General features: G+C 45.6%; 1 protein-coding gene across 2 annotated transcripts in view; it reads left to right on the forward strand.

The window, feature by feature from the left end:
- Positions 1-16,328, forward strand: part of LOC309846444 (ADAMTS-like protein 1) — a 393,439-nt gene that overhangs the window by 251,042 nt on the left and 126,069 nt on the right. For both annotated transcript variants that reach the window (XM_082695353.1, XM_082695354.1), the window contains 3 exons: positions 265-444; positions 6,051-6,204; positions 7,102-8,227. In XM_082695353.1, coding sequence (XP_082551479.1) covers positions 265-444; positions 6,051-6,204; positions 7,102-8,227 — 1,460 coding nt within the window. The remainder of the gene's footprint in view (positions 1-264; positions 445-6,050; positions 6,205-7,101; positions 8,228-16,328) is intronic.

The raw sequence follows: 16,328 nt of genomic DNA on the forward strand, positions 1-16,328 counted from the left end.
CGTCCCGGGACAACGTTTTATGATTCAAAGGCCCTGGAAATTCCTGGATGCTCTAGTGAAATACTTGAAATTAAGACTGGAAGGAGTAGCTCTTGTTGCCAAATTCATTTCCGGGAAAAGAAGCAACATCCTTGGGGTCGGTTCTTGGTTTATCTTCTTCTGTTGTTCTGTCCCACTCTTTACACAGCCAAGGCTAAAGTAAGGATTGGCTGTCGCCCACATACCACCGCCCTAGGTTCAGTTGATTTTCTCTTCCTTCCCCAGTGTTCTAGGACCTGTGGAGGGGGCACCCAGAAGCGTGAGGTTCTTTGCAAACAGCGCATGGCTGACGGCAGCTTCCTGGAGCTTCCTGAGACCTTCTGTTCAACCTCGAAACTGGCCTCCCAGCAGGCCTGCAAGAAAGACGACTGTCCCAGCGAGTGGCTCCTCTCTGACTGGACAGAGGTAGGTATGCTCCTCAGGAGAGGATGAAAGACACCAAAGGAAGAAAAGAAGGCACCACTAACTTACACAAACAGAAGATGAGAGCAGAACGAGACAATCCACCTAACATGAGGGAGAGGTATTTTTGTAACCAGTTACACCACAACGTGTATAACCTGCTATTAACTAGGCTGCAAGGACCTGAGGTAAGTTGCCAGCCCTTCCATAACAATCAGAAACATGGAGCTGTAAACCGGCTCCTCATGGGACAAAACCAGGCCTTGTTTGGCTCAGAATATTTTTCAGAAGACCCCGTTATTCTACCCTTATCCGCACACCCACCTTCCTGACCTCCCGGCACCTCCTCCCCCCAGATGTTTTTAGTCTCTTTTCAGGAAAGGCAAAGCCTCTCTGATTATTCCCTTCCAAGTTACTGGACAATAAGGAACATAATTTATTAAGAAAAGAAGGCCAGGGAAATTCTGTGTCTTTACTGTCCGTTTCTTGGCTGCAAGATGTTAACAACTTCCCAGCAAGAGAACATGATTTCCCCTGTTGTTTGCATTTGGGGGGATGATTACATCACCTTCCACCGTTCCTGACTTGTCTCGTAAGTTAGGGATATACCCCCAACTGACCTACTTTTCTAAATAATTCCTATTCAAACACTAGCATAAAATAAGTCATTTACACCCAGCTCCAACTTGTTTTCAGCCCCTACACTCCTGCTGGGAATTGCCTACAGCTCCCCCAGCTTCATAGGCCTGTGTGTCTCCCAGAAGGAAGCCCCCCCAAAAGTATTGCCTCATAAGCCGATTTAGCCAAGGACAGAATCACCAGGCCTGAAGTGAAAAATCTTTGTGTCAAAACCAGATTCAAGACCCTGCCCTCTCTTGCACTGAACCGTTTGGATTGGGCTTGCTAATCCCATTCCCTTCTTCGTACGGTTGTGTGTGCATGTGTGCTGTATGTATACAATGGCATGGGACTGCTGTGGGTCAAAACCTTCGCAGGGACCCTTGCTTCCACAGGAGGCCAAGCTGCCCCTGAAAATTAAAAATGCTACCTTTTCCAGCCTGGGTTCTTGGAATTCTTGCCCCTTATTTTATCAACTCATACAGAGTTCATTCAGATGGTGTCTACTAAGGGCATTGCGAGGGTGAGTTAACCTGCATCACCATAGGTTTTGTAATTTGGCAGTAAAATTGCCTTCTGGTGGTGTCTCACCCCAAATGTCTCAGAACGGAAGTAGGTATGATTATTTTTCTTAAATTTTAGAAATAATTTTCTTTCAGCACAATAAGGGATTAAGGCATGTAAAATCAGCATGTTCGTGTGCACATGCACATGTGTGCATGAACATGTTAGTGTCAGTTTTTCCGTGGAATATTGATTTGGGGTATGGTACTATCTAGGAAAAATCTAACAAAACAACAGTGCAGGAAAGTGCACTGGTGTAGTTGCCAAGTGAGTGACTCTGGAGGAAGACTTCTTCCCAGGGCCATATTTTAAAACATGTCCTTCCACTAAGTCTTTCAGTGATGCTGGCCACGAGTGAGATCCTGAGGAAGGGACTTGTGGGTATTATAATTGTCCTCCCCTGTTCCTGGAGTTTGTGGCCTCTGAGCACATGGGACACAGAGAATTCAGGCCTAAAATTCTTTTAGTCCTGTAGATTTGAAGCAGGGACACTTGTGATTAGGCACTAAGAAAAGGAGACTGCCAAATTGAGGTCCTCTAGGGCCCATTAAGTATCACAGACCTTTAGAACAGTGTCATGTGTGCTTAAAAGTTAGACTCATAGGAGCGCCTGGGTGGTTCAGTCGGTTAGGCATCCAACTCTTGACTTTGACTCAGGTTGTGCTCAGAGTCGCGAGGGTCGTGAGATGGAGCCCCACATTGAGCTCTGCACTGGGCATGGAGTCTGCTGAAGATTCTCCCTCCCTCTCCTTCTGCCCCTCCCCCATCGCTTGCGCACCCTCGTGCTCTCTTGCTCTCTCTCTCTCTCAAAAACAGATTACAAAAGGAGTTAAGCAAACTTAGATTCCAATCCTGACTTTGCCACTTACTGGCTCTATAACCTCAGGCTCACTATTTAACCTTTCTAGGCCTCAGTTTGTGTATGTGAATACTGGAGATAATAATGTCTGCTCATATCGTTCTTGGGAGGCTTCAGTTAAATGATGCATGTAAACTACCTTGTGCCTAGTAAAAGTGAGCCCTGTTATTGTTATGATTCTCTTCCACCCCTGCTCATTGTCAGGAGGAGAGGAAATAAAAGACAGTACTTCCCTTGACCAGCTGGACCCAGGGTCATGGCCCAGGCTTCCCGCAGGCTTTATCATTCTTTCTAGGAAGAGGAAATTACACTTTGGGAAGTAGGACAGCTTTAGACCTTCTCGGTGGAATATTCTTAAGAGCTGGGTTATCTGGGTTGATGAATGGAAATTCCAAACATTGGGGAGGGGCTAGGAATGGTAGGAAGTAGGAAGTAATCACCAATTCACTGGGATTTAACTCAAGCTGGTGCCATACAAATGAGCTCTGGGGGGTGTTCATGGAGCTCCCATTGGCTCTGTCATCCCAACAGCCCTTGCCTTGGCCTCTCACTGAGATGAAACACACATTCCACATCCCCCACTCCCAGGGCTCCCCCTGGAGAAAGGAAGACCTGGATGATCTATGGGTGTTTTTCATCCTCAGCTATCTGGGCTCAATCTTACAGTTACTGCACAGAATCCCCCAGAGACAGAATTAAGCCAAAATTTTAGACACTTCAAATAAAATTACTTTCAGATTCTATTCTGAGACTAAAGTTCTTACTTCTTTAAAAGAATTCCTTGCATCTTTTGAAATAGTTGGCTATTACATATTTTTAAATCATACTTTTATGAAAGTCATTTCTCCCAAAAAATATAAAAGAAATTAACATCAGAGTAGTCAGTTTTAAAGACAGAAGGAACTTAGAAGATTCTATAGCCTGGTTGTTCTTTTAAAAATTAAAGCCACCAGACCCTTTTTTCAAATGAAATGTTTCTATGAAGCCAAGAATCTAAAAGAGATAAAATCAGAGCTGCTTTGGTTGAAGTGTGGGTTAGGATCCCAGATCTCCAAGGGTTAGATCTCCAGATCAACTGAAAAGCCCCTGAATCATTTCTTCAACACAGAACAGGCTTTAAAAATCCCTACTTTTACTTAGTTTTATTTTAGAGATATGAAAATCAAGCCTCAAGAAAGAACTAGACTTGATCAAAATCATAAACTGATCTTGACACATAGTCTATTTTTCTGGTTGGTAATACTGAACTTACCATGCTTTTTTTTTTTTTTTTTTTAAGATTTTATTTATTATTTGACAGAGAGACAGCAGGAGAGGGAACACAAACAGGGAGAGTAGGAGATGGAGAAGCAGGCTACCTGCTGAGCAGGGAGCCCGAAGCAGCACTCCATCCCAGGACCTTGGGATCATGACCTGAGCTGAAGGCAGACACCTAATGACTGAGCCACCCAGATGGCCTGACGCTTTTTAATTTTCAAGGCTCTTTGCCTCCATCCCACCTGATCCTAGGATTTGGTACTGGCATTTACAGTCATTTAAGGGGTGGGTGGAATCTGGAATCCACAATCATTAGGAAACAAAAGAAATGGGTTTCTTACCTCCATTTTTTGCATCTAAAATATCTCCCAGGGTGCTGTGTATCAGAGCTTAGTTAATGTCAGTGGGTTAGCATATAAAACTTGAAAATGTAATATTTTTTGGTTTTAGTGTCATTTTTCAAGTTAACATGGCACCCTGCCATGACCCCAGTTCAGGTCTTTATCATCTCAAGCCTGGACTACCGTGGCAGCCTCCTTAACTGACATCTCCGCCTACCATACATCTCCTACTCCCTTCTCTCCCGGACACCGTTGCCAGATTAACCTTCTCAAAACACCTCTTTCATCATTTCACTCCTCCCTCCAATGGCTCCTCACTGCCTTGTGGACCAATTCCAAGCCTCCTGACTGAAAATTAAAAGTCTCCAACGTCTGGCCCCAAACTACTTCATGAGCTCCTGACACTCTCGAATTGTTCCCTCTCTTCAGTCCAACTGGTTTAGCTCTGCCCCCCGCCCCAAGCCTGCCTTGGATTTTTGCACTGAACACTTCGAACTTCATTCTGGATATTCCCCTGCCTCCCATGATTATCCCCAGTTTCTCCACACATGCAGACTACCCATCTTCAAAACCTAGGTCAGGAAATCACTAGAGCACCGTCAGCATTCAACCATCATTAGAATGAATCTTGTAATACTTGTCTTGTACTTTTATATTTCTACTAAATTTTTGTATTACTATCTAATTTTTTGAACTACTTTATTGAGGTGTAAATAACATACGATTAAACTCCACTTCACATGATGATTTCAAGGTTTATCTGTTTACCACATATCCAGAAGAACAACATTCCTTTTATGGTAGAATAACATTCCCATATATAGATAGACCATATTTTTGTTTATCCATTCACCAGTCAGCACACATTTGAGTGGTTCCCACTTTTTTGTCTCCGTTGAACATTCGCATACAGTTTTTGGATGGATGTTTGCACTTTCTGCAAGTGAAATTGCTCGGTCATGGGCTAAATTCATGTTTATGCTCATAAGAAACTATCAGACTGTTTCCAAGAGGGCTATACTACTTTATGTTGCCACCAGCAATATAGGAAGCTTCTAATTTCTCACATTTACATTTATAATAACATTTGTTACTGTCTCTTTTTATTATGGCCATTCCAGGGAATATGAAGTGGTATCTTGTTGTAGTTTTGATTTCTCTCTCCCTCATGTGGTATTTCAGTTTAACAATGCATTTGGATATCCCCCCCCCCGACTCATTATGAGATGACAGCTCCTTGAGGTTACAGACCACCTTGCACAATTTTTTTCCATAATATCTAGCACCCTACCTCAGACAAAGTAAATGTAGAACAGTTATCTGATGCTTGACATTAAAGTATTACATTTGTGAAGGAAGGAGGAAAAAATTCACCAGTGTCACCTCTGTGGGTGAACTTTCAAATATATTATCTCATTTAATTCCCAACCTTGCAAGCTTAGTGTAAGAAGTGGAAACAGACTCTGAGTTGCCAACTGGTAAATTACTAAACTGGGATTGCAACAGACTCTATGACTCTGTAACTCTAAAGCCCAGGCCACATAAATAAAAAGAGTTTCTGGGTGCCCGGATGGCTCAGTGGGTTAAGCCGCTGCCTTCGGCTCAGGTCATGATCTCAGGGTCCTGGGATCGAGTCCCACATCGGGCTCTCTGCTCAGCAGAGGGCCTGCTTCCCTTCCTCTCTCTCTCTGCCTGCCTCTCTGCCTACTTGTGATCTCTATCAAATAAATAAATAAAATCTTTAAAAAAAAAAAAAAGAGTTTCTACAGGAAACTTTCGAGTAGAAAAATCTTAGAATGTGTTTACAATATGGACATTTGGGTCTTCCCACCATGCTACATAATTAATAGTGACTGTTGATTTTCCAGGCAACTTTTCTCACATTCTGGTGAGTTTGGGAGTCCATACCAGAACCCAGTAGCCTCCAGTTCCCCGCATTTACCTGCAGGTGGTCCTTCTTTCCTCCCCAGTGTTCCACGAGCTGTGGCGAAGGCACGCAGACTCGAAGCGCCATTTGCCGGAAGGTGCTGAAAACCGGGCTTTCGGCTATCGTCAATTCCTCCCTGTGCCCTCCCCTGCCCTTCTCTTCAGCCATCAGGCCCTGTATGCTGGCCACCTGTGCACGTGAGTATGTCAGAGCTCTTGGGAATGGGGGGAGACCAGACCCACCCAGAAGCAATTGTGGCCACGCAGTAGCCTTCCCTAAACCCCAGACCGGTGCGAGATCATCAGACAGGAGAGCCCAAGGAGGGCAGCAGGCTGGTGAGCTCAGCTGGAGATGGAAAAGGAATCTTAATTACACGTGGCCAGGCCGAATTCTCTTCTCGGCTGGAAAAACAGTTTGCAGGGGGTAGAGCAAAGTTCACTTGCTGGCATAGAGAGATCTGGAAGCTGGAGTCAGCATATTACTAATGAAGCCTAGTGTTGTCCACTCTGGGGTTTTTAAAATGCTCTAAACAGATTTGTTCTGTTTAATATTAATCCCTAGAGTTGTAACACCTCTGGGCTCCCCTCCCCCAGCACTAGGGCCCTGGTGCTCTGCAGAACCCACAGGGGAAAGGTGGAAAGGGAGAGATTCTCCTTCCCTTTGTCCTCTGCCTCTTTTTATGATGCTTGCTTGCTTGCTTTTTCTTTTTCTTTGTTTTTTTTTTTCAATCCTTATAATGGGAGGAACTGCCTTTCCCCTGACATCCTCTCCACCCCCATCTAGAACCTCCAACTCAGCTTCTAGGGGTAGAAAGCCCCAGCAGGGCCAAGGCAGGTTACCCCACTGCACTGTATTAGTTGGAGTATTGCTTTGCTGAGCCTTGATGGGCCTCAGCTGGTAGCTACTTCCTCCCGGGAAAGCCATATGGCAGTAAATGAAAGCCCCCGCCAGAATAAACTCAAGCTGCTTCTTCCTCTCTCTGTCTTCGCCCTCTCCGTTCCCCCTCTCTTGTCCCCGTGTTCACCCTCCTTGTCCTGTGCCGTCCCTTCTCTTTCTCTGGCCGTCTGGTTTTCCTTCCATCCCCTTTGTTGCAGGGCCGGGGCGGCCATCCACCAAGCACAGTCCTCACATTGCGGCCGCCAGGAAGATCTACATCCAGACCCGGCGACAGAGGAAGCTGCACTTTGTCGTGGGGGGGTTCGCCTACCTGCTCCCCAAGACGGCGGTGGTGCTGCGCTGCCCCACGCGGCGCTTCCGAAAGCCCCTGATCACATGGGAGAAAGACGGCCAGCACCTCATCAGCTCGGCGCATGTCACCGTGGCCCCCTTCGGCTACCTGAAGATCCACCGCCTCAAGCCCTCGGATGCGGGCATCTACACCTGCTCGGCCGGACCCGCCCGCGAGCAGTTTGTCATTAAGCTCCTCGGAGGCAACCGGAAGCTGGTGGCCCGGCCGCTGAGCCTGCGGGGCGAGGAGGAGGCCCCTGCGGTAAGGAAGGCCGGCCCGAAGGAGGCCCTGCAGACCCACAAACACCAGAACGGCATCTTCTCTAACGGCAGCAAGGCCGAGAAGCGGGGCCCCGCCGGCGACCTGGGGAGCCGCTACGACGACCTTGTCTCCCGGCTGCTGGAGCAGGGGGGCTGGCCCGGGGAGCTCCTCGCCTCGTGGGAGGTGCAGGACTCCACGGAAAGGAACACGTCCTCCGAGGAGGACCAGAACGCGGAGCAGGCCCTCTGGCACCTGCCCTTCACGATGGTGGCCGAGCAGAGGCGCCTGGACGACATCCTCAGGAACCTCTCCCAGCAGCCCGAGGAGCTGCGAGACGTCTACAGCAAGCACCTGGTGGCCCAGCTGGCCCAGGAGATCTTCCGCAGCCACATGGAGCACCAGGACGTGCTGCTCAAGCCTTCGGAGCGGCGGATGCCCCCCGTGGCCATCTCCCCTCATAAGCACGTGTCTGGCTTCAGCAGCTCGCTCCGGACCTCGGCCGCCGGGGAGGCTGCGGGTGGCTCTCGCCGGCCCCACCGCAAGCCCACCATCTTGCGGAAGATCTCAGCTGCCCAGCAACTCTCGGCCTCCGAGGTGGTCACCCACCTTGGGCAGACTGTGGCCCTGGCCAGCGGCACGCTGAGCGTGCTTTTGCACTGTGAGGCCATAGGCAACCCGAGGCCTACCATCAGCTGGGCCAGGAATGGAGAAGAGGTGCAATTCAGTGACAGGTGAGCCTTGCAGCAACCCGGTGTGTGTTTGGAGGTGGGGGGTTTGGTAAAGAGCTGCATCTCGTCTAAGGTGTTTGATTCACTCTTCCTCCAAGGTGGTTCCAAGGGTAGGGCTGAGGGCCCTGGGCCTCAGGGATGGCATCCTGGGTTTCAAGTCCTCTTTTAGTACCAATAGGACTGTTGGAGCGGAAGGTATTTAATTTCTCTAAACAGTATGCTGTCCTCTTTATAATGTAATAGCAACAATGCCACCCCATCCTCATAGAGTCCCAGAGATTAATGAGATACTCTCCAGATAGCTTTGAACTTTTGGCAAAAAGCTATCACTCCAGGCCAAAGCACTATTACGTTACCACTCTGTGAGCTGGACCACTGGAAAGCTTATACATCAGGATACTGTCTCTGTGTGTGTGGTCCCCCAGGGCTAGGGAGAGAGGATAGCCAGCACCTGCTGCTCTCCGTGGGTGAGCCCATCCTCTGTCTGGGCCGGACAAAGCTGTTTGTTCCAGAAAGCTTTTATTCCTGGTCAGACCTGTGATTAATGATCCTAATATCTCATGGTGTCTCTGTGCGGATGACAGCACGTATTACTTCCTGGTTTCCTTGGGCCACAGCCATTTGTAATGTAAAAATCAATGGCAGTGGTAGAAGTTATAATGATAATATTTTTGAACACTGTGTGCCAGGAACTGTGCATAATTCCCACATCCATTCTCTTTTAGTCTTTACAGTGGCCCTGACGACAGTGATTGCTAGCATTAATTGAGTCATGACTGTCCACCAGGCAAATGTGGTCTTTCTTTGTTTATTTCACCAAATTCTCACAGCGGCCCCAAGAAGCAGGTACAGTCTTTAGCTGCACTTCACAGAAGAGAAAACAAAGCCTGGGGACTTGCTGAAGATCTTATCTGTTAGCTGGCAGAGCCAAGGCTGGTGACGCACATACAATGGGCCGTCAGTAGAAGAATCTTACACTCTGAGAGAGGGCCCCTTCAGATCCTCTGGTCCAGCGTCCTCATTTTAAGTTGTTATCTGCTTGGAATCCATGGAGAATGCTCTTTTCATTAAACGTAACCCTAAATACTGTTGTTCTTTGGCCGTCCTCGTCCCTAGTTTGCTGGTTTGGGGTAAGGAAAGAAAGATGCCCGTATGTATTGTGCCAGGCAGTTTGCCGGTTTTTTTTCTATGTAAGTGCACTTGTTATTCTAACAGTCAGTCTCCAAGATTGACCTTGTCCCCCCAGGGTCACACAGAAAAGCAAGGTTTTGCAGCTCACCCAAGAAGATCATACCTTAGCAAGAGTCAGACCAAGGATTCAATATCAAGTTTGAGTCCAAAGAGTACACATTTTTGTGGACTCTTCTGAGACCCAGTGAACAAATGTGATTTTGTCAAGCCCGTCCACATCTTTGGTGCCTTTTGAAATGTCAGCAATTTGCCTTTCAGCCTTAATACTTATAGACCAAATAACTTTAATACTGACGATACTAAGTATTTTTCCTGTGTCCTCTTACTTTGTGTCAGACACTATGATCAGTGCTTTAAGGGCATTATCTTATTTAATCTTCAAAAATAACCTTATGGAGTAAATACTGTGGTATTTATGATAAGGAAGTAGAGGCACAGATGTGGGACCCACAGAAGCTCTGGAGATAAGGTCTGAATGCAGGATTCGTGTGCCAGGTGGTTTGAACGCACACCTTGAGATCTTCTCCTCTTGTGGGCTCCTGAGTCCTCCCCAGCTTGTACTTTCCTTGATCAGCTTAATTGCTAGGATTCCCGCAGGCTTTTCTAGAAATCTTTCCAACACATTTTGGGGTCAAGCTGAGGTTGGAGTAAATCCCCTTAGGTCACTGAGTCAATGAGAGGTAGTGCCAGAGGATGTTGGGGGCAGGCTAAGAGTGGCGCCCTTGTGCTTGAGTGGGTGGCCCACTGGACCTCTGTTAATGCACCTGTCATACCTACTCTGACAAAATCATGTCGCCATCTCCATCAGCCAGTCAGCTTCTCAAGTGTAGGAACCATTTATTCGTATTTCCTTGGCCTTGTGCCCAGGATTGCACTCCTGGAGTTGAGGGAGAAATAGTTGGTTGTGCACAGGAGATGGAAATTAGCATTTCTTGACTAGCAACAGACCCAGAGCTTCGCACTAGCAACTTTTCATAGCCACCATCTTGGTTGACGACCACCACAAGGGGCAACACAGGAGCTCCTATCTCTAATTCAGAGATAGAAAACTGTGGCCCAAAGTAGTTTAGGAGCTTGACAATGTTAGCTAGCTGGCAACAGGCAGAATCAAGAGGCAGATTGGAACCCAGTTCTGCCCGCCTCAAGCCCATGCTGTTTTGAGTGAATGGGTGAGTTCATGCTTCCATACATCTGTACTTCCCTAGGGATGCCAAATTGCTAGTGTTTACCAGCTATTTCCAGGGCTACTTCCTTCCTCCTAAAAGCTGTGGACAAGGCAGGCTGTTGGGAAGGGGGGTAGGGGTCACCAGGACTCTGCTGTACCTGGAACTTCAGGGAGAACATTTGAGTCTGTGGCTTACTCAGAGGTCCTGACCATTTCCTTGAGTCCTGGAGATACTTTGTATGAAGTCCAAGGGTCCCAGCCCATCTGGGTCCCCTAGTGACTAAAGATAGGATGCAGATGGAGTCAGATGAGGACTGAGGGCTTCAGGCTGATCTTGCTGAAACCCTTTACTTTGTATGGCCTTAGTCCCTTCATCTTAAAAAGCAGGTGGTTGGGGGTTGTTCCAATTCGCCTCTAAGGTCCCTTCTAACTCCTTCACTCCTTTACAAAAGACCAGAGAGGAAGAAAAAAACCCGTATGCTGCTGGGGAGTGGGGAGAGCCTTGAGGCCAATAACTTCAAACTGTTACACAAGGTCTTTCTCGGTGCTCCACAAACGGGGGTTCACGGATCGCATGAGTTAGGGACGTGTTCACTTAAAGCTGAACAGATGTATTTACTGCTGGATTTCACTTGTATTTTTTTAATATATTGCTTGATATTTTTTCTTTTTTATTATAAAAGCAATAAAGAGACCATAAAACAATTCAAATAATACCTAAATCTATAAAGGACAAATGCAAGTCTCCCTCATCCTCCCACATCTATTCCCCAGAGTCTGCCTCTCTTAATAATTTGGTATACATCTTTCTGGAATTTTTATATATTCTATTGTATTATATATAAAACACATATACACACATATGATTCAGTTTTGTAATGGGATATGACTCATGTTTAGAAATTTCACGTGGATTCTACTCAACAATAGGTCTAGGAGACATTGCATTATAGCATGTAGAGATCTGCTTCACCATTTTTAATGGCTGATTACTGTTTCTGAGTGCATTTAACTATCCCCCAATTGAAAATTATTTGGGTTTTTTCCATATTTTTAAACTCCTTTAAGCATTCCAACATGTGTTGTGACTTTCCAAGTGAACAATAGAGGATGCATTATTTTCCAAGCAGTTCTTTGATCAATGAACAATTTTTTGCTCTCACTATTTCAGGGATACCAAGAGTTCTTGAAATACCACTTAGGAAATATTACTTTCACCTTTCAGGTTTCACCTCCTTGGGTGCTGAGGGTCTAGCCCTAATGTCTTTCAGATGAAAAGCGTTCCATGGAATCTTGCTAGAAAAAAGATACATGGCAGCCAAGTACTTTTAAAGATAATGAAGGTGCTAGACTAGGACAGCGGAAGGCTAATCCTGGCTCTTTGGTCACCAGGACGTTGGTGGGAGTGTGGGTGAGGAGTAGCATTAAGAGGGAGAGCACGTGAGGGGCACGGGCAAACAGTTTTACAGTTTTGGCCACTCTCGAGATTTTTCTCGATCTCACCTTGACACAGCTTTCCGGTGCAAGTCAATGGCACACAGTAAGGAAAAATAAGAGCTTTTGGATACTGATCTCCAACTCATAATTTCTCCATTTAACTTAGCTGTCCAAAAAGAAATAGGACTGGCATTTCATTTTCAGTAGGGTTTTCCAAGTCCTCTTTGAGAAAAGAAAGTGAACATATCTCCACAGAGCACGTAAGAGGAACAGAGCTGCCATTGGGACCGCTTTGCTATGGGCTGTTGGTGACCCTTCTGTGTTGGGTTTCATTGCTTGTCATCATCCCTGAGTCCAGTAGCAGTTCAGAAATGCTCATTTATTTTCACACAGAGATGTGCTGAAATGCCTGGTGTTCTAGTTCAGTTAGTCTGTTTTTGCTTTAGTACCAAATCCATCTTTCTGAAAGAATCTGCAAGATTCAGCTGGCTATTGGTGTGTGGGACTTTGCAGCATATTCAAGTGTATTCTTTGTAGCCTGAGCCAGCAAGATAGGTCGAGAGAGGAAAACAGTAACAGAGGAGAAGTCTACTCCTCCTTTGGCTTTGAAATATGCCAAAGTTTTATCTGCAAGAAATTGTTTTTATGAAAGAATCGTTATCAAGTCAGTTACTACTGTATCTCATCATATATATATAATTTACTAGTTGAAATGAATTCACATGATTCTTAGAAGCCTATGCCAACTTCTCAAGCAATAGTTTACTGGATGTTTCTGAATGTATTAGAACAAACTAGTTCATCATAATCGCCGCTTCTCCTTTACTTCACAAACATCCCCATGCACCCTCAGAGTCAGACCCTATATTAGATACTGGGGATGGAGGAAAAGAAGGCTCATACCCTGTCAGTGAAACTCAGTCTTGTTTGCAAGCCAGAGAAGTAAATGCAGTGTATAAGTACTAAAAGATGAGTAAGGATATTTATTCAACCCATAAGAATTTATTGACCTATGTATTATATCACACACACACACACACACACACACACACATATCTCTAGTCACTGGGAATATTGTAAATGAAAAGTCTGTGTTTCCCTGCAGTTTAGATCCATTTAGATTTCTGCTCAAATTTCTGCCACAAGAAAGGCTTTCCTTGATCTAAAAGAGCAGTTCGCATTATCCCTTTAACTCTGTTTTATTCACAGAAATTTGCCACCATCTGATATGTATTTGTTGATTGCCTGTCCGTAAGGGTGGAGACTGTATTTACTGCTGTGTCCCCAGTGCTGAGAATAGTGCCTGGCACCAAACAGATGGAAAAAAGGGATGGAGGGAGGGAAGGAGGAAAGGAAGAAAGGGAGGAAGAAAGGAATGAAGGAAGGAAGGAAGGAAGGAAGACAATGAATACAGAAAAGTACACAGGTATTGGGGGTAATAAGTGTTGGGCAGAACACTTCAACAGGGTTGATAAGGAGTGATTTGGTGACTACCTTAGATGCATATCCTGCAGAGGTTACCTGTAAGCCAAGACGTGAATGATGACGTGTCTAGCCATATGACATCAGGAGGAAGAGCACCCCCTGGACAAGGGAAGAGCAGCATAAAAACCCCAAAGTGAAATGAGTGTTGAAGGAACCCCGAAGGAAGTTCATTTGGCTGGACCGTGGTAGGCAGGAGTGAGAGGGGATGTGGCATGAGTTGGAGCTTACCTGAGACCAAGAGAAGGAAACTAGCTTTTAGTCTGAGTATCCCAGGGAGACTTGGGAAGATCTGAGGGAAGCAAAATGATCTAATTTCCATTTTCATAGACACACTGGCTACTTTGTGGCCAGTGGATCATAGAGGAACAGGAATGGAAGCGGGGGAGTCTAGTAAGGTGTCCTTGGCAATCATTCCTTCAACTTCACAAACATGTGGTTGGTGTTACAGTGGTGGGCACCAGGCAGAAAAGAAATAAAAGTCACTGCTCTCCAGAAGCTAGGAAACACTGAAGGGCTGGCATGGAAAAAAATAACTTGGGCCCTGAGGTTTTGTTGTTTGTTTATTTGTTTTTGTTTTATTTTTTCAGTGTTCCAAGATTCATTGTTTATGCACCACACCCCGGAGTTTTTTTTCAACTCCAGTGGAAAGAATACTTCCCTTAGAACTTCTAAACATTTAAAAGTGAGTCAAAGAGGAGTTCCCAAATTCATTGTGCATAGTGATTACCAGAAGCTCGTTAGAAATGCAGATTCCCACATCCTCCCCTACCCCAGAAACCCTCTGTAGAGCAGAGCGCTGTAATGCACCCTTTACAAGCACCACAAATGACTGAGAACAAAGGTTCGAGGACAACCATTAAGAAACACGTTGAGAGGAACGGGGGAGGAAGGAGAAGCTCAGAGTAGAATGATGCCCTTGCTATTAGTTCTGGTAAAAGATCTGGTGACAGGAGACAGAATTCGCACTGAAGTGACACTTAGGGATTCCGGACACCTTCCCTTTTCCCCCACCCCTCCCCACCCCACCTTCCCTCGCAGACTCTCACCAGCCCACACATTTGCACCTTGGTGTGTTGGAGTTCGCACCAGGCCTTGGAGTTGAGGCCAACCCACAAAGTGCTTGTGTGTGGAGGGAGCAGACACAATGGAAGTTAACAGACTGAAATCTGCCAGTGTCCAGGGAACATTCTGGACTGGCTGGAGGTGAAAATAACCAAGTGTGGCCACCTGGTTCAGCCCGAGAACAAAGAAAGACTGGACTTGCCAGCACAGCATGGAGGGTGTGTAGAAACGGATTTTCACAGGATGCAGTGCCACTTGACTTAGAAAACAAGAGGACTCTGCCTCCTTCTCTCTCTGCTTTCATTGCTGACCCCTAAGCTCTGTGGACCTGCAATTGACCAGTTTCACCATAGTGCTCCCCAGCCAGGTCCATCAGGAAGGAAGTATGAGAGTCTCATCTCCTGGGTCTCAGGCACTAGGAGTACTGGAATGGTTTGAAAACATTAATATGATAGCCCTACAGTAGCCAGCCTATACCCAGAAGTATTTCACGTAGAGGAGGCTACTTTAGGTGCTCCTCCAGGGTTAGTTATTATGAATTTTTTTTAAGTTCCACCTAGTATTCCCTCAGTTTATTATTGAGTTGGCATCTCTCTGTCTACTTCATATTCTTTTTTTTTTTCTTTTTGCAGTTCAAAGAGTTAAATATAGGGTGACTCCCTTATTTTTTTCCTCCAAATTTTTGTTTAAAATGCAGTTAACGTATAGTGTAATATTGGTTTCAGGTGTAAAATGAGTGATTGATTCATCATTTGCATACATCCCCCAGCACTGATCAGAAGTGCCATCCTTAAGCCCCATTATCATCTTAATTAACCACCTGCCTTAAAATAACCATCAGTTTCTTCTCTATAGTTGAGAGTCTGTTTTTTGCTTGCCCCTCTTTTCCCCCCATGTTCATTTGCTTCATTTCTTAAATTCCACATATGAGCAAAATCATATGATAATTGTCTTTCTCTGACTCATTCCATTAGCAAAATATTCCCTAGCTCCATCCACAATGGCAAGCTTCCATTCTTTGTTATGGCTGAGTGATATTCCTCTGTGTGTGTGTGTGTGTACACACACATGCATTGTGTACACACCATATGTTCTTTATCCATTCATCAGTCAACGGACATTTCGTCTCCTTCCATAATTGGGCTATTATTGATAATCCTGCTATAAATATCAGGGTGCATGTATCCCTTCGAATCAGTATTTTTGTATCCTTTGGGATACCATTGTTGCTGGATCTTAGGGTAGTTCCATTTTTAACTTCTTGAGGAACCTCCATGCTGTTTTTCAGAGTGGCTGCACCAGTCTGCATTCCCATCAACAGCAATGTAAGAAGGCTCACCTTTCCCTGCATCCTTGCCAACACCCGTTTCCCATGTTGTTCATTTTAGCCATTCTGACTGTATGAGGTGATACTTCATTATGGTTTTGATTTGTATTTCCCTGAGAGGAATGCTGTTGAGTATCTCTTCACGTGTCTATTAGCCATCTGTTTGTCCTCTATGAAAAATGTCTATATATGTCTTCTGCCCATTTTTTAACTGGATAATTTGGTTTTGGGATGTTGTGTTTTTTTTAAAGATTTTATTTATGTGAGAGAGACAGGGAGCATGAGCTGGGGAAGGGGCAGAGGGACAAGCAGACCCTGCCCTGAACACAGAGCCTCACTCGGTGCTTGATCCCGGGACCCTGAGATCATGACCTGAGCTAAGGCCAGATGCTTACGTGACTGAGCCATTGGGTGTTGAGTTTTATAAATTCTTTATA

The sequence above is a fragment of the Mustela nivalis genome (assembly GCF_964662115.1).
Source record: "Mustela nivalis genome assembly, chromosome: 13".
NCBI lineage: Eukaryota > Metazoa > Chordata > Mammalia > Carnivora > Mustelidae > Mustela > Mustela nivalis.